Source organism: Tyto alba, unplaced genomic scaffold (genome assembly GCF_018691265.1).
Source record: "Tyto alba isolate M040663 unplaced genomic scaffold, T.alba_DEE_v4.0 Super-Scaffold_1000006, whole genome shotgun sequence".
In the NCBI taxonomy this organism is placed as follows: Eukaryota; Metazoa; Chordata; class Aves; order Strigiformes; family Tytonidae; genus Tyto; species Tyto alba.
Window position 1 is genome coordinate 27,609,138 of NW_024881272.1, and position 23,727 is coordinate 27,632,864.

Consider the following 23,727-nt stretch of genomic DNA (forward strand, 5'->3'; position numbering starts at 1 on the left):
ATAGCTCACATGACCATTCGCAGTTTTCACTTGAAGTCATACCCTTTTAATTTGATGACAAAGTAAGGTGATTATCATGTCTAATCATGTCTACACTCGCATACAAAAAGTACACAGCTTTGCCACTGATCTAGCCAAGCACGTAAGGTCATACACTACACATTGCTTAAGTAAATTAATAATCTTTCCAAAGTCCTTAGTAGCATCTTTCAATGTACATATATTTTGCTGCACAGATGTCCAGACTAGGATGGAAACCTTCTATATTCACATCAGTGTAAATCTAAATGGCTGGAGAGAAATTACATGTGGACAAAGATTAAAGCTGTATGAGTCTCTCTCGTTGTTCTTGTAGGATTCCTCCTTACATCCTACTCTCCTGTGTTTCATCAAATGCTCCACCAAAGTGGTGAGACACATACCACTTCCCTTGCAAGACTATTCAGGCTAAAAATTTCTCAGCAATAAGATATATATTTCAAGTACAATATGAAATAAATCCAGCATGGGATTTCTCAGGTTGTGTAATTAAATCAGTTTGTTAATACATTATTTCAAAGTCACAGGCACAACTGAGGAATTCCTTAGTATCTCTGACACTAGGTAATTACCTTCATAAACTTCATCTATAGGTACTGCAAATTTATCTTCACATTTTCTACTACTATGTCCTTCATCTAAGTGGTTCTTTTATTCAGAACTAGGAAAAAGACACTCTCCCTCTTGATTTCAGAGAGAATTTGGTTATCCATCATGACCCTGCTATGGGTCCTATAGAATAAATATTCAATTTCACAAAGGCAGGTGTGCTGTTTTGCATCATGCTTCTCTTAGGACTGATGATTTGTTAGGATATTTTCTCCTTTCTCCTAAAGCTCCTCCTACCATTACAAATCTCTTCTCCTCACTCTCTGCTCTTTCTCCCCTCTTAGTTTTCACTGGTTTTCAACACAGTTGACGACAGTTCTCCATTTCGTTATGGAGGACAGTAAGACTCACTCTTCTAATCTGTTCAAGTAGAAGAGATCAAAACCACCAATCCTGCTGAGAAACTCTCTTATCAGCTTGAGCTTTGATAGTTATGACCACAGGATTTGAGAACTGTCACTTTGACAACTGCAAAATACTCTCTCAGTTTATTATCTTAGACCAAGATACATGGCAACTTTTAAGAATAATATCAGGGTTGTTTGGCCTGTAAGATTACGCCTAGAATTTCCCTGTATTTTCTGAGGGCACAAGGAAAGGAGCACAACAGTATCTTCAGTAGTTGATGCAGCCGAAGAGAAGCTGCAAGTGTACTAACAACATTCCTTGGCAGGTATGCAGAGAACAGAGTACAGTCTTCTAGCTGTTCAGAGAAGGAAAAAAGTGAATTTTGAGGTTTTTTACATGCTATGAGGATTTTCCAAAAGCAGCACACTATCCAGAAGCATTTCCTAAAATAAAAGTGCTTTCCCATTCTTGGAGTATTTGACTTTACCTACAATCCCATTTATATCTGCCTTTAGATTGGTCTCAGCCAGCTGCTCTTTGCATGAGTGCTGATCTCATCTAGTCAGGGGATATTTGGGATACAGTTATTTGGATTAGAAGCAAGTGGGATATACATTTGATGACTATCTGTACATTGCTGACATTTAAAGGGAGAAGTCTATATCCAGCAAGGCACTTAAATTTGTGCTCAACTTTGACTTCAGTAAACTACTCATATTTTCAAGATTAAGCAAGCATTTCACCAGATTGAGACCACAATATCCTATAATATAATGAAGTAGAGGTAAGCAGCCTATCTTACAGTGACGTAAATCTAAAATAACTCCAGTTAAATCCAAAGGTTTCTCCAGATTTACACTGACATGAAAACAAGTACTGACCTATTGTATTCACAATCCCCACGGCTATTATACTCAGTTCTTTATATTGCAAGTTCGTTCTTTGCTTTCTCAACAGAAATATCTATATAATTATTCTGTGTATTAATTATATTGGCTCAGAAAAATCAACTAACATGGGATTCAGCAGGCCTAAGAATTATGCAAAGACTGTTTTAATCAGCTTAATATTTAAAAAAAACTACTTTGTTTTTTAAAAAGTGCATCTACCACAAATGCAACACAGTTCTTTGCATACAAGCAAATTAACAATATTTTTTCTGTGCAACTGAAGGGCTGTGGACATTTGAAAATAAAAACAGTCATTCCATGAGGAAAGAAGAGCTTTGTAATAATAAAAATACAGTTTTAAAGCAAATGTGTGAATTTCCTTTTTTGTGGGTGCGTAAATTAGAGTTAAATGAGAGAAACAAGGAAAAGATTAAACAAAGAATTTAACACAAACCAGAGACATTAGACCCAGTACTAAAATGGGCCATGCCCAGCCCTGTCACCAACTGTAGTTTTACAGCAATTAGTGGAGTCACATCAATACACATGGGCTGAGTAAAACAGTACCTAAATATATTCAAATTTTAAACAATATTGAATTAAATTTGTTTCTTTTTTCATTAGTAATATTTGTGTGTAGCATACCTTGCTGCTGTCTTTGGATGTATATGGATGGGTTATGGGAAACATTTGCCTCCAGTAACCTTATTGACAGTGAGTGTTTGGAGCAACACATCTTTAATTAGCATTATAAATAATTGCAAACTACATTTTTGTTCTAGGATGCAGAGAAAAGTTGATGTGAAACTAATTCTGACCCAGGAATGCTTTATTTTTTTCTGCAGTTCAGAGATACAGATGGAAGAATGGTCCTCACTCAGAAATGAAAGGCAGCCTCTTTATAAATTATTTTCCTGGTCATTTCATTGAGCGTTTTGTAGGTATTTCATTTCATTCCTTGACAACTGACCCAAAACTTTGAGCTGGGTTACTTGGGAAATAGGCATTGTCTTTGGTGTCCTTAGATAAAAAATTAAAGTTCTTTTTCTAGCCTGTAATTCTTCCCTGTATACCAGTGAAGTCTCCCTCCCAGCTCTCACCCTTTTTCTTTACAATGGCATTTTGGCCTTATTACTTATTAGGATCAGAAGCAAAACATCCATATCCTTATAAATTAGAAAATGTTTAATAAGAATGAGCTTGAACAAATTTTTATTATAATGAAAGGATTAAGGTGCATGATAGCATTAATATTTAGGAAAAATTAAACAAAATTGCTTTTTATCTGCTGCAAACTATGTTAAATATTTAATATGCCACATTATAAGGACACCATTTCAACAAAGGGTATGACAACCTTTGTGTTATGAACCATCATTTTCATGATTTAAACTTAGTTGGAAAACTTCTGAAAGCTAAATCTAACATTATGTGCAGGTTTTCTAGGCAGATAAAGCTGAGACAAGCTTCCAAACCTGTGCAGAAGGTCTACAGCAGAAAATTGTGCAAACAGTGGGTCAAAAGAGGCTGTCTCTTATGGGCTCTACTGACCCAGCACATGGTTTATTTAGAAGGGAACAACAAATTTAATTGTTCTGGAGCTTATGGGAAGCCTTTTTGTTGCTTTGTTTGGAGAGTCTGGGTATATGTTTAAGACAGCTTTAAAAGACCAAAAAAAAAAAAAAAAAAAAAAATCAATCATGCAGCAGATAACTTCTACATAAACATTGTGAGAGGCAAATTTTACCACTTACATTAGAATAAGTGAATGTAAGTATCCCTTTATAACTAAAAAGGTGTGCTAAATCCTGCTAGGAGCAGCAACATGTTTCTGAAACAAAGCAAACAATTTTCTGCACTTGAAAGGCCTGGAAATTTTCACACTTTCTCTAGTAGTTAAAAAAGTAAATCTCTGAAGAAAACTAAGATAAGTAAATACCAATACACAAGTTGGACCTGATTACAGCCAGACTACATATTAGATAAAATTTTAAGGTAATAATGTAACAGTATAATGTAGTAAATTTGGTAGTAGATTTTTATTGCTTTCAGATCACTGAACTGAGAAGCAAACAGAATGAAAAAATTATGAGTTTGCTCTAAAACTGATCCTTAAAATGACCTTGGGAAAAAAAAAAAAAAAAAAGAAATCTATTCTCCTTTGTCTTTATCTCTCTTCCTGTAAAATGTGATAATCAACACTAGTTAAGCATTATATTTCTATCTCGGGATGGGACACTCAGCAGGAAACAACAAAACATTATAACCACCTTGATTGAGCTGGCTGAATTCCTGAAATCAACTTACTCAAATTCTATGCCCCACAAAACCCCAAGCAGAATTACCCTAACTCTTCCAAACTTGTCAAGGTCTCATTAGTTACTTTTGAAGCCTTCCTCATACCTCAGCTGACTTCCATTTTATTCACCCAATACAATTGCTTTCATCTGTATACATGGCCTAGGCAGCTATTATCTATTTGTCTGGGGACCACTGTCAGAGGTTCAGCCCTGTTGTGCCATCCAAGTGTGGTACCATCATCTGAAGCAGCACTTTTTTCCTTTTTTTATTTTTTCTATAAGTTTTCTTCACTGAATAAAAATAGTTTCCTTCTTTGCAATTTAAAACTTCACAATTAGCTTATTATTGTGCAATTGAATACATTACTTGAACTTCTGAATACTGCTGAATTTTCATGCATGTAATATAATGTATTTGTTTTCAAGGCACCATTATCTGAAGTTCACATCTTGCATTCAAGGAAATACAACATGAAACAGGAGGAACAGAATAAAAGTCAAACAACTACAAAGATGCATCAGTCATTATTAGTTTGCAGATTTTCTGACTCTGTCCTATGTAGCCAGATTTTGATATGCCACAAAATTTAAGAAAAATTTATATTTCACCATTTACCAGTTTTATGTATTGCAAAAGATTGACTAATTGACTATCATTTCAAAAACACAGCTGTTTAGTTTGAAGCTAAGATGGAAGATACCCAGCACAGCTTTACAGAAGGCAGAGGTAAAAAATGAGTACTGTTCAATAACTCAAACTTCTAGGGTCTCATTTACTTCTGGCACAGTAAAGAGACACTATATTTTAATAAAATTGACCTACAGAAGATTTTTTTTTTTTTAAGCTTGACTTCAATAACTGTATTGTGTTACTAAGTGTCAGAGAGTTTTGTAATAATTTAAATTGTTAATAATTACACACACAAAGCAAAAATGTTTGGATACCAAATAAGAAATGAGTACAGATGTGTCTTTTGAAAGTAGACCTTTAAAAGAAATATCAAATATCTGTACTTAAAGGTGAATCTTAAAAAAGATATTCCAATAAATAGCTTTTATTGGGCCATTAGTGACCATTAATTTCTGATGCATGTGGCTCATGCTGTTAGGCAGAACATATTAGTGATACTTGTAAATGTTGCCTGTGAATATATACACCACTTGTGCATCTGCTATAAAGTATCTCAGCTTCACTTACCAGAAGGTTTTCTAAACCTTAATCCACATTTTTGGTGGCTTCAAGAGAAATAGCTTTTATTAATTACGTGTTAAATTAAAGCTATAAATAGCCTTTATTTATGTTAGCAGAAGATTCTGTCAGTGGATATATCTTTATTTCATTGCACTGTACTTTCAAAGAACTAAAAACTGAAAAAGAAACTCTAAATACAAGTTTAGTTTGAACCTAAAATTGTGTACCAACTTTTGAAACAGAGTAAAACCCTTCAGTTTCAACTGTAAATATTAAGGTATTGAAATTCTAGGTTGTGCTAACAACATATATTTGGAGGGTGGAAACTTTACAGGCATGAAATCCCTCCTTCAAGAAAGGCAAACTAAAACTAAAAATAAAACAAAAGAGTATGTCTTTTGAAATGCATCCATGCAATTTTCACTGCCATCACTCTGCTTCCCACATGTACATGCTGCTTTCAGTGTCTTGGTTTGGTAGATAATGGCATTCCTTACCTGCTGAATTTCAGGGGAAACCACACAGTGGCAGTACTGTGAATGTAAATGCTATGCTCTATTGTGCAGCAAGATAAGACTCTTTTAAGAACTAAAATACGGTTCCCCATGCTTGGTTATGGTTAAGTTCACTGTTACTTTATATAGAAGACATCCTGGTTTCTATTGCTCTAAGCGGGGAAGAAAAACATGCAGTCAACATGTAATTTTTTTCCTTCTGTAATTTTAGTATCCAGAGGCCTCAGACACAGACTTAGTCACATGTTTCACTCCAGGCTACTATTTTTTCTCCATTTTTATCCACTCTTTCATTTCCTCTATTCAGATATGTTTTTGAAGCCCAGCCTCTTAGTGTAAACTTGGAATTCTTTGCCAAAATAAAAGGAAAAGAAAACAAACTGAAGGAGCATCCCACACAAACATATACTCACACACACCCCCCAGACATTTATGATTCATCTAAGTTATTGGTTTCTGTACTTTCATAACACACAGATACAACTTGATGAGTATTAGAAATGACAAATCCAGAATGCTCTATTCATTTTCACTGTACTGCGAGACTCTTGTCAAAGACTACAGACACACAGATCATAACTTCTGATGTACAGGTATCTCACATCAGGGGGGAGTAGGGGAATACTTTAGAGTAAGTCTGAAAGAAGAACTCTCAGTAGATCCCACAGTTACAGAACTAGAAAAGCACAATGAGTGTGACACCTACACGCTGCTTTAAGATATCTTGATTATTGACATGCACTCTGCCCTTTGCACCTGGCTTCTTTACCAGCAAACCTGCAGTTCAGTGTTCCCTTTCAGACTGACATACAAACGTCCAGACCCATGCTTACTTAGATGATGGCAGGAAAGCAGAGTTACTTCCGTTAAATAGCTTCAAAAGAAAGGCTACTCATGTTTTCTTCTGTGTAACTGACGCTTGATACTTTTACTCTCCTTGCTTCTGTGCTCTGAATAGAAATCTTAGTTTGCAGCTGCACAACAGTGGAAATTTCCTCCAGGTGATCATTTGCTGATCATTCTCAGTACATGATTAAAGGCCAAGACTGCATGTAATTTACTGGTTTTAAAGCCTATGTGTTTTTCTACAGAAATGTAACAGTTAACCAGATATGCTCAAGGAGCATGACATACAACAATACAACACAAGGCTCTTCTGTTTTTTTTTACCTTTACAGAAAACTACATTCATGATTCCACCTAAATCACTCCCCCCTTCATTTCATCAGGTAGACAAACAGTATTTCCCCCTTTTTCCTCATTTTAAAGCAAATATCAGGCTTTTGCCTGCAGGGGTTAACACCCAGTGAACCTGAATATGTGTCTTTCCCTGCTTACCTTCACTTTGCTTTTAGCTACAGAAACTGCACCTGAAGGTAAAGCCCTTCTGACTATACCTGCATCTGCACTTTCCCCCTTGCTGAGTCATTCCTCAAGCTCACGTAGCCCAAATGAGACAAACACTTTCCAAGCAGGATTTGCCACAATCCCTTCCACCCCCAGGATAGCGACAGTCCCTCAGGACAATCCAGGGAATTATGTTTAATTAAAAAAACTACATACAAGCATACATACACTGCATGACTCTATTGACTGAATGACATTTAGAAGACAACCATAAGAGCATTAAACTATCCAGTAGAGTAGCAGATAGGGAAAAATTATTTTCCTTATCAAAGTTAAATTATTATATCACTGCTGGTCTCAAAGCTATGAGGTACTGGCGTTTTTTAACTACACTGAGAAAAATATTAGAAGAGCATTTTATCAAATATTAAAAGGCATGGTAAATTATTTTAACTTGGATATTCCTCACTTTCTTTCTGTGGTGAGTCTATCCTTTTAAGTTGAGTCTCTTTTTATCTTGAGCTGCGATGGCCTTTCCTATAAATTTGCTGAAGGATATTCACATATTTCCAATAAACTATTTCAAAAAAGTCTTCATAGAATGAACACAGTATTTTTTACATCATCACCTTTAAAAGGCTAAATAACCGTGCAGTCTTCAAACAAAAAGCCAACACAAACACAATTTTATTCCTCAAAGTTGATAGCAATTCCCAATTTTGGAAGTTACTAATTTTGCTATTTGAAATCATTTCACGGAAAGTCCAGCTACCTAATGCAAATTCCTTAATAAATTTACAACTAATCCCTAATAAAAATCTAATCCCTGAGCTGCTGATAGGACACTTTTCATTACTGTGCTTTTCAGGACACATCTGCCCCAGCCACACTGTGGGCAGATGGCCCCCAAGCAAACACCCATAACCTACTTACATACCTGCAGTCACCTCCGAAGGGACGGGGCACGCCGGCAAATCCTGATCCCACCAGCACCCCCCTCTTTTCTCTCCAGGCTTGGAAGTGTTGAGGAGGGATGGCTGTGCAAGGGCACAGAATGGGAAAAATGAAGGAATATGGCAGCAAAATTGCACAAGGCAGAGCCTGAGCAGCACAAGGTAGGACAGGCAGCACCTGAGAGAAGTTGGCCCCTGAGGCAAGAGGGCAGCCCCACCACAACCAGGTCCCCCTCAGCCTAGGCCTAGGTAGGACATCTTGCTTCAAATGAAGCAGTCCAGATGAAATAAAAGTGTCATGGCTTGCCATTATTTTTAATAATTGCCATGTACACCTCACTATTAAAAGACAAAATCAGTTAAATAGCTCACATGCTATTAGGGTTTGGGAGCTGGACAAAGCCCTCACCAGCCACTACAAACAGCTCACCTCCTGCCTCAGAGCCTCCCATCTGCTGCTGTGTAGGAGAGAGAGACACACAAAACTTTGGTTTTGTGGGTTTCAGTTTTGTTGTGGGGTTTTGGGGGGTTTGTGTGTGGTTTTATTTTTTAAAAAAAAAAAAAAAACAAACTACCAGCACACCTGTAGCAAATATTATGCCCTGAGGATGGACACCTGCAATTATGCAGCACAGCTCACCTGCAGCCCATCTGCGTAATCATGCTGTGGATAAGTCCCAGACCTGGGGACTCCATTATAGGTATTAGAGAGACTTCAGACTGGCTGCCTAATACCCTGAGACCCTGGGCAGACAAATACCAGCTCTGAATCCCACCAACAATCTACTAAGCAGCAGAGAGGATGTGTGCAGTGAAACACGAGTGTCTGAGAGTAGTAACGAAGATGGTGTATTGTTCAGGCCTATACTAATGATTTATGGTTTCCAAAGAGATGATATTCTAGCCAAAAATCAGAACTGTCCAGACCCCTTGCCCAGCATAGCCCTTCCCCTCCCCAGCAACATTCTTATTTTCCAGAGGTAGGGAACTGTCAGCAAAGCTACCAGGTTTCCACTGAGACCCTGGAGCTTCATCTTTCCATTACCCAAAGTGTCTGTCAGCCAGTTATGCTTGTGCTGCCCAAGCAGTACTAGAGAGAAAGACTGGAATTAGTATTTCCTGCCAAAAATATTGGATGCTTTCTAATCACACTAGTAGAGCTCTTGCTACATTTTCAATCTGAGAGATGCTTAATACAGTGAAGTAGGAAGATGAAGTTTCACTTTCAAGCTAGAATTCAATAATCCTACTTGAAGCAGTTGAAAAAACAAACTTTAGCCACTGCCTCAGCATCTTGAGACACAGTAAAGATCTTACTTCTATTCTATTATCATTAAGTTTTAATTCTCTCAAGCCAGTGACATATCATCCAGAAGTTAATTCATAACTTAACCCTTGTAATCACAGCATAAAAATTAGGTTTTTATATTTTGGGTTTATATATAACTGTCAAATCCCATGAGACAAAGTTCAAGATACAGCACCTACTATTTTAATATTCTGTTCCTGCATTATCACCTGCCATACTTGTTTACTACTTATTTTCTCTACAATTATCAATTTCCACAGTACAGCAAAATGTTTTTGGCTTCTGTTTTATGTTCTATTGAAAGAGAAATTGAGCTCATTGCTTTGGCTTTTACCATGGCACTTCAAATCTAAGGCAGGTGCCTCATAACAGTCTCACTTTTATCAGAAGTTCAGAATGAATAGTTCCCACTACCTTTTCCTCTGCACTAAATATTGTTTCTTCACAGAAAATGAAAGAAAAAGTTGTTGTTAATGATTCAAACAAACATTTAAAAATATTAGGCTGGATATTTCAGCCCTAATATTACTTAGAATTGTATTTCTGATATATCACACATACTATGCTTTTATGTCATATGTAAATTTAAACAATATTATGTATTTTTAAAGTTGCATGTTGAAGGACCTGTAAAGTTGCAAGGCTAAGTGAAGGAAAGCCAAAATTTAACCTGACTGTGCTGCATCCTGGTGCATTCTCAATTATACTATGTCATAGGTTATTACATCTTGTTAAATTCAACTTGTCTAGCACTCTTCAGACCATTAAAACATTCTTAAAGAGATGCTGTATTTTTGATTACAGTTTTTGGCTCTTATTTGTGTAGTCTTGTGTTAACAGTCTGATTTTCAAGTACATTTCTTGGTGACACTCAGCTTTGTCTGTGTAGGGCTCTTACTACTAAGTACTTACGGCTGATAAATGCCATTCTTAACAGAGGTGATTTTCATTCTGCTTTGCTCCATTAGTTCAAAGTACAAAATTGCAATGAAAAGCTGCAATGTCCTCTTGGTAGTTTGACTCTGCTTTGAGTTTAGTGCTGCCCATATTCATCTAACTTACAGACTCATTTGGGAGGGAAAAAGCCTCAATTTTATATACTTTTTTTTTAAACTTGCCGAGGTTAGGGACCCAGTTCTGTGAACACTTTTTGTGCAATCAGTTCCACCAAATGCCCACCACCTGAGGAAAGAGAATGACCTGTTTCAGGATGGCATGTAATGCACAGCTCTGGTCATATTTTGCAGCCATTAAACTCAAAACCATGGACTGTAGTGGGAAAAACCTACAAGTCAGTTGTTTTAAACTGCCACAAAACCTCCCAACTGCAAATTTCATTGTGATTTGCACTGGTGATGGGGGAACTATTTTCAGGCAACTGCACTTTTTTAAGATTTTGAATTTCTCATCAGCACCCCAGTAATTAAGTATTTATAGATGACAAAAACACACCTGGCAGGAATAGACCCATTTGCTTCCTACGTGCTTCAAACCTTTCATGAATAAAGTAGTACCAGGGGTAACCTTTCATGAATACAACCTTAGGGATCACAGAGTGCCCTCAATCAATGCAGGGAACTAATGTTGACAGAGTATATGGGAAACAGATTGAGGTATTAAAGTACATAGCCTCTGGTGTTTTAGATGTAAATACTATAACTATCAAATATTTAGACTCTTATGTAAGCAGTATGTCATTTTTTAAACAGTTACTGCTTGGAATAAATCTTTAAGGATGGAATTTTCAGAAGTGCTCAGTATTGGCCTAACTTTGCTCTTTCTGAAATCAATCATAAAATTTTCACAACTTTGGAAAAGGACTTTGTTTATATGTTTCCACTAAGCACAATGAGTCTTGATCCTGGCTGGGGCCTTTTGACTCTGCTGTAATCTAAATAAATTGATTTATAGGAGATCAGTCAGATAAATGATGAGGAAACACATACATACATATAAAATAGGTAGAGTTTTTAAATGATGGCTTAGCAGTCTTTTGGAGCTTCTCCATTACTTTCTCTTTGAATCCTAAAATTCATTTGTCTTCTTTTATATTAATTTCCTTGTAATTAATTTTCCCCAACATAATTACATGCATCTTAAATTTCCAGTAAAGTATCCAGTCCAATTTAACTTTCTTGCCACAAACTAATCCCATTTAGTTTGCACAATAAACACATTAGTTTGGGGATCTGATTCATACTTTGTGTCAGCAGAATAAAACCTCTCCTCTTTTTCCACGTAAGCTGTTGTTGATGAGAGTAATAGGTAACATATTCTATATTCCCAGCAATAACTACCTTTGCTGGACTGGGAAAGGGGAAGAGAGTGCATTTCTTTTAAGGATTTGTAGAGTGGTTAGGTCTGTTTCTTTTGTTATTTCACAAGATTCACACAAACATTAATTTACCCAGGGATTGACTTCAGAGGCAGTTATTTTACTTTCATATACATGCCAACCTCAAAACTGTCTAAAAACATCTTATTTTCTTTCAAAGAGCTGCAGTAAGACCAAAACAAAACTACTTCTGCTTATCACTCAACGTGGGATTTTAACAGATCAATACTGCAAAGTCTTTTTCCCCATTTTCTTCAAATAAAATGCTACAAGTTATTGAAATGGAGGCTGTGGTTCCACAGACAATTCCCAAGGCATTTTCATAGCATCTGCTATCCTCGATCCCTTGCGCCTGCTTCAGCCACTTAGTCCCACTTCCCTCACTGCTCCTCCAGTTAGACCCATATACCTGGTTTGGGATCTGTGTGATGAATCAGACTAAATCTAAATCCTCTTTCTCTTCCTTGAAAGTTTACTTTTAACCTGGGCCAGCTCCCAGTCTGGTTATCCTATGGAGAGTTGTACTAGCATAAGGGAGGGAGCAGCTCTGAGAAGCCAGATCCGCACCTGGCAAAGGCTGCATCAACACACACCTGTGCCATGGGAAATATATTTCTGAACCTCCAAAAACATTCTCACTGGATACCTCAGGAAAGCAAGAACAAGCACACATTACATTATAAAACTGGCAAAGGAGCAAACTTCAGAGAGTAGCCAAAGTTGTAAAATAGGTCAAGGAAGGAATCAGGTAATGATAACAGCTTGCTCAACTTCTTTACCTAAATTCAGGTGATGTTATCACTAGCCATAGCCCACTATATATTTTATAGTAAGCAATTCTAGTCTTTCAGATTAGCAAGCTATATATATATTTAATGCTTTATTCTCAAACTGTTTCACCACAAATGACAGCTCATTTCACAAACAGCTTATCTTATGGCTAAAGATATATAAATACACACTAAAAATGCTGCTGAAAGTCTCTGAATGTATAATGCAGCCTGGTAGACATGGTAGTGATTGTAACACCACTTTGTAGACACAAATGTTAAAGAAACTTGGCAAGAATCAACACATTTCAGCTACTCAAAATTCAGATTTTCTCAGTCTTGTCCCTTTCTGATGAATGGAACATATGGGAGTATTGTTCATAAAACTTGCATTGCTTTTCTCGATGTCTACCAAAATTCCTCATCATGACAATATTTACAAAGATACATATAGATTCAAATTTGAATTAATTACCTAGAAGTTCTTCTCTACTCCCAGGTTTACTGGAAAAGCAAAACACTTCAGAAGCAATGTGTTGTAAGTATTTAACAGTAGATGTTATAGCAACAGAGGTAGTGGAGTGCTTGCTGGAGAAGGCAGCTATCCAGTTAAAAGCTATCAATGCTGAGTGAGATAAAAGACAGGGAAGAAAGTAGCTGCTTTGCCAAGAAGCAGTTTGAAATCTGACATTATAAACAAAACACATGTAAGTCTAGACATAAATCCTCTCTCATATGCTGAAGGCTCCATAATATTTTAGCTAGCATTATTACTTACAAACAAACAATTCCTGAAATACATCACAACTGCAGAACACCCTTTAACCTTGTGTTCATCCACTCAAGAACCATGTTATTTATAATCCTTTATCCCTTAATTATGGGGACTTCACCTACTGCTCTCTGCTCATTTGAAATGCAGAATAAAATACAATGGATGTCTGAAGACTTAACAGGTGTCAACCAGATATTTGCCAGCTACCGCTACTATTCTACTGGGAGGAGTTACTGTTCTATAAATACTAATTAGAGTTTTGCACATGATCTTGCTGAAATACCTAAGGTGATGAGTGGCCAGTTGTTACTTTTAAAAGATTAGCACAATTTGAAAAACTAATGTCCCCAATGAGGCAATGCTCACACTGAATAATCAAGAGTTATAGCTGTTCTCTGCCCAAAGGGAATATTTGCTCACTTCATCATTTGGAAAATCTGCTGCCTCTCGAACAACTCACTTTTCTATTTCACTTTGAGAAACTTGTAAAACTTCATGCAATCAATATAATATTACGATATACGTACTTAAATGGTCTTCCACTGCTATGCCCACATGGTAGGTTTTATGAATACCTTCCAAGGACAGAGCTTTTAGTGTGAAATCATGATTAAGAAACTGCAACAAAATTAGGTTGCACGTAAATGAAGCAGCAAAGAAAAAGATTACAGTGGAAACTGCATCAGCATAGCAAAAATTTAACTTCCCCAAATCCATCTCCCCTCAAATTCTTCACCTCCACAAGTGAGGCAAAGAAAAATGACCCAGTCGAAACAGAAAGGGTGTCTATTATAATAATTGTGCTTTTTATTTGTAGTAGTCATTATTTAGAAAAAAACACCAATTCTCTAAAATCTTGATGTAATACTTCCTCACAACCAGCTAATTTTAAGCAAAAAAGCTGAGTCATCAGACACAGCACATTCCACTGGCTTGAAATAAAATCTTGAGTTTTATCTTGTCCAATTTGCTATGAAGTGCAACTGATGTAACATGGTGTGACACAATGCTGCATTTCTACGTATGAGCTGTGATTCACTGAAGTGAAATTTGACTGATGCAGCTGACACAACCCCATTCTATTTAGTGTCAACACAGCATGTCCACAAAAAACGCAGGAAAAAATGGGTAGAGGGACTCTGAACTTAACACACTCAGGTTTTTATTTTGCTCTATCCCTCCAGGAAAGAATATTCAGTAAATCCATTACCATGTATGGGAAAAATAGATATCATTTTAATCAGAACTTATTTTTCTGGTTTTTGCTTTTTTAAAAATAATCCTTTTCTTTAGGTTGAAATCTGTTTTTTCTTTATCCTTCAGCATACTGCTTCCTCTTTTTAAGTAGCTCATTACTGGAAGTATTTGGCCTTACTTCAAAAGAGAAGAATATGTCAACACCAGGACATCTGTGTCCATATAGAGTGCTTTGATGACAGTGATATACTCCATTTACATCAGTAACACTGAGCTGAACCTTGATGCTGACTGCATCTAAAGATCTTAGCCCACAGGGCAAGAGAATACAGGTCAAAAACATTGATCTGTGTTTGACACTCTACTTCAAGAGCACTTGGCAGTGATTTGTTCCAGAGTCAAGAATCAAACTCACAAAATGTTGCAAAGCTTGAAGCCATGTTTGCATAACCAAATTCAAAACAAACATGAAAATTCACAGTCTCTGGAGGCCAACCTGATTTTGATATGTAGGATTTTGCAAGCACTATGGTCAAATTCTATTCTGAATACAGTGGGAACTTTCTCATTTAAATCAAAAAGGCATAACTCAGGCTTGAATATCTGTTAGTAAGAGTAACGTGCCTAGATCTTTCAAATGTAAAAAGGAAAATAGACACTATCACCCTAAAACTCAAACCTGATTGTATAAAAAAGGGAGTGGAATAGTTATTTGTGACACAGCATTGCTCCTATCAGTGTGGCCAGAGGAAGTTGGGAGAATTTCAGTAGGGATCACACGCCTCCAGAGGCAGGCACAATAATGATGAGTTCCTCAAATACTGAGTACAGAAGAGTTCAGAGATGAAGGATTGAGATCTGTTTCAGAATATTTGGAGACTATGGGTTTTGGTAATCTTCTTCCTTTTAACTTGAGTTTAAAAACTTTTGTGTTTCTTCAACTTTTTGTAATTAATACATCATTTTCTAATTTAATTACATTATATCCACTAACCTATGCTGATTCAAAACTTAATATAAGGTGGAGAGTTCCAGCAACTTCCTTCCACAATTCTGAATCCTGAGTACCCTTGTGTAAACCTCAGCACTTTTGCAGCATTGAACGACTCAGTATTGCTTACTAGACTAATACATACAAAGCATCAAACAGGATCAGATCGATGCAGCTGGATATTGCCCTGTTCATGTTCAAGGACCACAACTACCTGTATGACACATTAGCAACTGCAAGTACTAGTAAATCCTATTTCAGCAGAGAAGGAGAAAATTTTGTTTACAGGTTTCACTAGAATGCCATGGAAACAGATACAGAGGTAATTGTAAAAGGTATAATCCAAATGGAAGACAGCACTAATAGAAAGCATATATCCAAAAATAATGTATGTGTTTTCCAAGTGGGAAAACACATGCATAATTCCTATTAACATCAAGACAGAAAATTATACTGACTAGACCCCAATATCACTAAGGTCCCTGATAACAGTATAAATTAATGTGCATCTTCAAAGTACAGCACGATGCTTTCATACACAGTCTATTAGAAAAAAATAAAACTACTTTAATAGAATAATGATATTTTTTTTTTTTTTTAAAAATACAGCTTGAATTTCTGAAATAGGATAAAAGTATGGTAGTAGCCCTGTAAAAGGAAGCTGCTCAGCACCTGCTGCCTACACTGTGCCTGGCTCCAGGCAATGTTATTCATTCCTCACTTTCATGGGAGCAAAATACATCCCCTAAAAATATAAAACACAAAAATAAATAGATCTCTGGGGAAATGGAAGAGAAATCTGTTTTAAAAATAGTGAAGGAGCCTATATGTTCTAGAAAAAGCCCATTTTGAATTGTTTTGTAAGATTTACACTTTAATTTGAAACCAAAGTAAGGCATAAAATTTGTATGAAAGCAATACCTGATTTATAGATAAACTTAACACGCAATATACTTAGCTGCAAATACCAGACCTCAGTGAGAGAAGGAAAGGATTTTGAAAGCATGCTTGATAAATGTGGCCCTGAAAAGCCCCGAAAGATTTTCCTAAATTTGAATAGTAAACACAATTAACATGACTTTTGCTACAAAAACACTAAACACAATGGATTTTTTTAATTAATTTTCAATGTTATTACATGTTTCTATTGAGCTGGAATTGACTCCATCCACTAACTGTACTGTGAGACAGCTCTTCTGTCCATATGTCCTTACCATCTAGACAAAAACACAAATAGTCATTCTGATGGTCATATGAAGAAGAAGCCATACAATAACAATGATCTTATGACCACCAAAAGTTAACATCTTGTGGGTAGAAATTTTGTGACAGTTGAAGTATTTAAGAAAGATATATTTATACGGCTCAGATAATATGCAGCTTGATCAAATATATTATTAATTAACCAATAAAATGTAGCAGCTGGAAAGGCTTAGAAGAATACATTACTGTACACTTATGGCCTAACCTCACCATCCATATTCAAACAAGTCTCCTAGCTAAAGGCAAATCATATAATTCTTGGGAGTCTTGCATGCATTAGGACTCATTAGATTTACATATTATTATTCACATTAGACATTTCATTACATTCGCTTTGTGAAAATGTACCTTCTGTATGGGTATTCATGTGTCTCATATGCGTATGCCTTTCTGTGTTGTACAAATTGTGTAGCTTATGACCAGGTTGTTTGGCCACCTTCTGTCTTAGACAAAGCAGACCCGACACTGCTCATTCACATGAGATCAACTCACATGGCAGAGCTCACATTCTTCCACTAAACTCTGACAACCCCAGACCAAGGAGAACAAATTCAAACAGCTTTTCAGAACCAGTCCAGGCCCTGTCCATCTCCTACCTTATTTCTAAGCTTTGTCTGGTAGACTGATTGCTGACACAGGCCAAAACTGGGCCAGGGGCTGTCCTAACAGTTGGACGATGAGGATGTCACTGAAAAATAATTTGGCCCAAGCCCTGACTATTCAGTTTGCTTGAATGGACATCACTTCAGTCATGCTACTTGAAACAAGGGACTTCAACACACCATCACAACAAGGCTGGAAGGGGCCTCCAGAGTTCATACTGTCTGTCTCCTCCAAAGAGAATATGTCCTCACAACACTGCTTTTGCATCAAAGTTCTCTCCTATTCTTACCGAAGGGTGCATCTGAGCCATAAGGTCTGTGCTACAAGAAAGTGTCAAGTAAAACACTTTTATCTCGTTAAGCAAGTCTTTGAAAGGATGACTTACCATTTTGGTCTGCTTGTGGATTTCACCATTGGAGCCATCCCATCTCTATAGAGGCTTTTTGTTTTACTGAAGTTGACGACATTGAAAATTACTCTCTGGGGAAAAAAAAAAAAAAAAAAAGCAAAGAAAAGTGGTCAGGTAAAACTTATGAAAGAGTTTGTATGTGTATCACATATACCAGTTGCATAAACATATACGTAGAAAATATATAGAATAGATATGTATCTTATGAATTGTTATTCTCCATAGATCTCAGATAATGGATACCCTGTCTGTTCCTACTATTTTAATAGTCCATGTTGATTTACACTGTAGTGATATAAATGAAATGTATGTTTTAAATTTAATATGCTGATTTTTCAGTAGATATCCTAGTTGTACAAAGAAATAGGTTACTCAGATCTAAAAGCAGAAAAACAAGTCCAGTTTGCTGCAGTTAGTGTTAGAGAGGTTGGTGGAGAGCTGTGAGACAGGGTAGCAGTCCTCATGAAAACCTTCCAACTGCTTCACAGGATCATAGAATAGAATTATAGAATCTATGGTTACCCTAGCACTGTCAAGTCCACCACTAAGCCATGTCCCTAAGCACCACATCTACACATCTTTTAAATACCCCCAGGGATGGTGACTCAACCACTTCCCTGGGAAGCCTGTTCCAAAGCTTGATAACCCCTTTGGTGAAGAAATTTTTCCTGATATCCAATCTAAACCTGAAGCCATTTCCTCTTGTCCTATCCTTTGATACCTGGGAGAAGAGATTGACACCCATGCTGCTACAATCTCCTTCCATGCAGTTGTAGAGAGCAATAACATCTCCCCTGAGCCTCTCTTTCTCCAGGCTAAACCACTCCAGTTCCATCAGCTGCTCCTCATAAGACTTGTTCTCTAGACCCTTCACCAGCTTCATTGCCCTTCTTTGGACACACTCTAGCACCTCAATGTCTTCCTTATAGTGAGGGGCCCAAAATTGCACATGGTATTTGGGGTGCAGCTTCACCAGTGCTGAGTATAGAGGGACAATCACTTCCTTAGTCCTGCTGGCCACACTATTTCTGATACAAGCCAGGATGTTATCGGCCTTCTTGGCCACCCGGGCACACTGCCAGTTCATAATCAGCTGGCTGTTGAGCAACACCCCCAGGTTCTTTTCTTCTGAGTAGCTTTCCAGCCACTTTTCCCCAAGCCTGTAGCATTGCAGGACCTGGCTTTGTTGAACCTCATACAGTTGGCTTTGTCCCATTGATCCAGACTGTCCAGATCTCTCTGTAGAACCTTCCTACCCTCAAGCAGATCAATACTTCAGCCCAACTTGGTGTCATCTGCAAACTTTTGAGGGTCCACTTGATCCCCTTGTCCAGATTGTCGATAAAGGTATTAAACAGAATTGGCCCAATACTGAGCTCTGGAGAACTCCACTTGTGACTGGCTGCAAACTGGACTTAACTCCATTCACCATCACTGTTTGGGCCCAGCCATCCAGCCAGTTTTTTATCCAGTGAATATACCCGTCCAAGCCATGAGCATCCAGTTTCTCCAGGAGAATCATTCATCTCAAAACTTCTTAGACATTTCTTTCAACTTTCTTAGGTCTCAGGCAGCAGCAGGAAAAAATAAAGTTTTCTGATTTTCTTTCCCCAAAGAAAGGAATATTCGTCTTCATTTCCTTTGGCAAAAGGAAGAATTTTCCTCTGCAAAAACTGTTCAGGATACCTACACAGTAGAAATTGCCCATAGCCATCATTCATTTGAATATGATAAAGAAGGAAAGAGTCCAACTCTGATCTTAGTTTACACTGATAACTTTGGGAAAACAGTAGCTGATAGTCAACAGTTCAAAGGAGGAGCAAAATCTAGATCTTTACTGGTAATGGACGGATACCGAAAGTAAATTCATGCTGGGGGAAGAAAAGAGAAGACAGAGACAAAACCTTCTTCCTTGCCATCTGTCTGCTGTAAGTCATTTTATGCAAAATTACTTATTCTGTTTCTCTGAAGAAAGTCTAGGTTGGATCGATCTCATCTCATTTAATACATTTACTTTTCAGATGCTAAATCCTGTATACCTGGTTTCTCGTACTCTTTTGATACCCAACAGTAATATACACAGAAAAAACAAAATATGAAGACTAAATTAATTTTGATATAATGTTTCAGGATATACTGATACATTCCATTTGTATTTCTCTTTTCAAATTTCTTTTCCACAGGTATCAGTGAGTACAGACCACCCTAGGGGAAGAATATCCCTAAGTATTCAAACATTTGTTTTTAGAATAAACTATTGCAATGTTTACACCCTTAAATAACAGTTCATAGTGGTCTGAGAATTAAATGGCCACTGGTTAAAATCAAACACTTTTGACTAAAGCAATAAGATCAATTAAGCTTTCATACGTAAAATTTTGCAAAACCAAATCTGTACCTTCCAGGCAGTCTGCTCAGACAACAGTGAATTACATTAAAGTGAAAGCAATCAGCACTGGTACACCAACAACAGGAGCCAGGCACATTTACATTTATACATGGGGCAGGTAGGAGTCCAGGTAAATTATATAGCCCTAATTAAGTATCTCCATACTCAAGAAAAATTAAGAAAGTTTTTTTGAGGAGAGGTACTGCTGAAGATTTTGTAAATGGAAGCACAAGCTGCTAAGTATGAAAACTCTGCAAATTAGTCAAACAAAATCTAAGAATAACCTGTAGGTTTTAGTGAATATGACTTGAAAAATTAGCAAGTTGAGAAAACCACTTTCTTAAAGATGTTAATTCAATTTTGCACCAAAGTTAATAAGCAAACTACATATCCCTGTACATCAGTTTTCACGTATTTTGTTTATTGCAGAGTTCTGAGATTTTCTAATGGTCATGAGATGAGATTATTTTTATAACTCTTGATGAAAACATGCACTTAAATTACAAAAAGTTATATTTGTAATTTTAAATACTTAGGATATTCCTTATGTAATGAAATATCCATCATGGGAGGTCTTTAGTTATTTTCCATCTTATATAATGATATTTAGGTCTCTATATATATTCCATACTCTACATGAAAGCATTTTCCTATATTAGAATGCTGAGTTTTTCCTGTTACTTAACTCTGTTCATATTTGTGAAAACAAATTAAGTTACAACAAATTGGTTTGTTAATCTTGATGTTTGCATGGAGTGAATGAAACAAACAAGATCTCCAAACCAATTGCCTTAAACTTTGGATGCAATCATGTCACTGTTGGAAAGAGAAAGTTGCTAATTTTGTTACATACTGACTCAGAGCAGACAGCTGGTAGAGAATGTTCTTATTCCAATCAAGCTTATTTTGTATAATGAGTTGGGCAAATGTACACAACTGGGTAAGCAACGTATATAAAAACAAAAATATGCAGCTCATTTAACAAAACACTGAAGATTATAACATTTCAACCACTCATGTTCACCACAGAGTAAGCAGCTAGCAATGCGTGCAGTTCTCTCAGCATGGTATATAGCTAGATTGGCAGAACCAAAAATTTAACAGCACAGAACAGAACTTTATCAACATACACCACTGAAGTAATAAAATACACAAACCGAAGCACTCAAGCAGCTGAACTCAGTCAAGTATTCATGGTGACAGTTAAGTAGTCCATGCAGCTCAGTCAGTGAAGTGTGCAAAAATGTAATGACTACAGTATACACACCTTAGCCAGAAAAATACGCAGCTTGTTCAATAAGGAACGCAAACATTTTTGAACTGAATGCTATAATAAAAAGGTTGTGATACAGCAATCAAACCTTTGCTGAACTAATCTGATTTTTAGTCTAATTTTTGTCTATACTGACATTCCTTAACACACCAGTTATACACTCTAAAGGACAACAGGACTAGATATATAGTATGCACATGAAAAACACTCCTTCATAAGAAAATTATCACTATTTTGTATGTTTTTATTATAGAGACATACAATGCGTGACATTTAATAAGCAAAATAATTCAAAAATTCAAAAAAACTAGCATTTTTTTTTTAAAGTGTCAAGAAAGTTTAGATTAAATGTACTTACAAATTCCCTAGAAATTGCTCTGGTCTCAAAAGCATCAACCCAGAGAAAAATGGCAGAAATAAAAATACTTGTATTCATTTTGGAGAGTACGACTACCACTAAAAGAAGCAATATTCAATTATAAGTGTGTGATTTCATTTCAGTTATGACACATTTTCAATCTACTTCATTATTCTGACAAACCAATTGGCAACTTCTGGGTAGGTGAAAGAGGCACGGTGTAGAAAAGCCTCTCAGGACACCACCAACTAAACCCATGCTACTTGGCGGGGGGGTGCATCAGGATATATCGTGGCTTCACAGCTTGAGGGAAGACAACTGCTGGAGTCTCAGGCTCTGTTCATGGACTTACCAGACCTGAGACAGATGTTGGAGAATATGAAACAAGGCAGGTATGTTCTGCCTACTGAGAGAAGAAGGAAGACGTCTTCTTTCCATAACGTGTGCAATAAGTATGCATTTGGAGGTATCTGGCTGATAAAACCATAAAAACAGAAAAGTGAGTAAAATCTTGGTCCTGCCTTTAGCTTTAAAAATTTATTTAATATGCTTTTCCCAATAGTCCTTTGCAAACTTATTTCATGAATTAAAAACACAAACAGATGTTAAGGGATGCTCAGTGTTTTTGGCATCAGCAAGATAAAGATGAACCTTGAACACAGAGGGGAGAAGATGGCTGAAATGTGTCACACATTTTATCTTATTACCACAAGATTGCAGTTTCTTGATGGGGGCTGGAAGAAGCTGACAGTCTCTGGGGGACAAGCACATATCAGGATGGTTTTGGGTTGGAGCTGGAGGCACAGACCGTGGATGGTCATATTGGATATAATATTCCAACAGGTCTGTGTGAGCACAGAGTGAACTGTGATTTCTTAAACATTAATTTTTCACCCACATTCTCGCAGGTTTTCCATCTGAACTTACCAACTGAAACAGATATCCAAAAGAAAAGTCACACCTTTGCCAAAGGTTAAGTGCCTTCCTCTGGGATAAGGACACACTAGGTCCCTTTAAAAAGACTACCAGGTTTATTTTGTATGGTTTTCCTTATCCAGCTTCTCAGGAATAGCTGAGCTGCTTTGGCTGACATTAAAAGAAAAAAACAAACACCAAAAAAAAAAAAAAAAAAAAAAAAAAAAAGAACACCACAAAATTCCACCTGAGGCAGACACCTGGCACAGAAAATTTTGTGTCACATCATTCCAAGTATAAGTTATAACTAACTGAAAATAGGGTTTGCAGTAGGAAGTGTCAAGCATTCTTAATATTGATGTAACATACACATGTAAAATATGATCCTTGAGGTCCCTTCAAACCTGGTATTCTATGATTAACAATTATATAATATATTTAATAGTAAGGGGGTAGTAATGTCAATTCAGTGGACAACACTGCATGCTACAAGTATGATACAAACTTCACTATTAGATGCCAAAGCACTGGGAACCAATTTTTTGAAGTCAGGCAGGAAAAATTTCATCATTTAACCAGACAAAGTAAGAGAACTGGGCACTAAGTAGTAATACTAAGAACTTTCTGCTGAAATTGAGTCTGAGGTCTTGTGATCTGAATGACCATTTAAGATCCAAAGTTCCTGGATACCATGGAGCTTTGCTTTGCTTTCACTGCTTGATGTCTTGATTTCATCTCCTGCTGATTCTTTAGGTATTACAGTGTTTTGTGAATTCTTGAAACCTGCAGCTTTTTGTGAGCTGGGTTCTTGCCTTTGGCAAGAATTTTAGTTATCCTTTCCTTCCTTCCTGCTTTTATTTTTTTTCTTTAAATCGTTTCTCTTTCTTTTATAAATGTAAGTTTTCACCCCTTTAAAGGGTAGATCTACTTTAGAATTATATTCCATT

At 36.7% G+C, this 23,727-nt stretch overlaps 1 protein-coding gene across 5 annotated transcripts in view; it reads right to left on the bottom strand.

Annotated features, from left to right (window-relative positions):
• Positions 1 to 23,727, bottom strand: part of BEND5 (BEN domain containing 5) — a 960,999-nt gene that overhangs the window by 699,020 nt on the left and 238,252 nt on the right. For all 5 annotated transcript variants that reach the window (XM_042805597.1, XM_042805572.1, XM_032997234.1 and 2 more), the window contains exon 4: positions 17,822 to 17,916. In XM_042805597.1, coding sequence (XP_042661531.1) covers positions 17,822 to 17,916 — 95 coding nt within the window. The remainder of the gene's footprint in view (positions 1 to 17,821; positions 17,917 to 23,727) is intronic.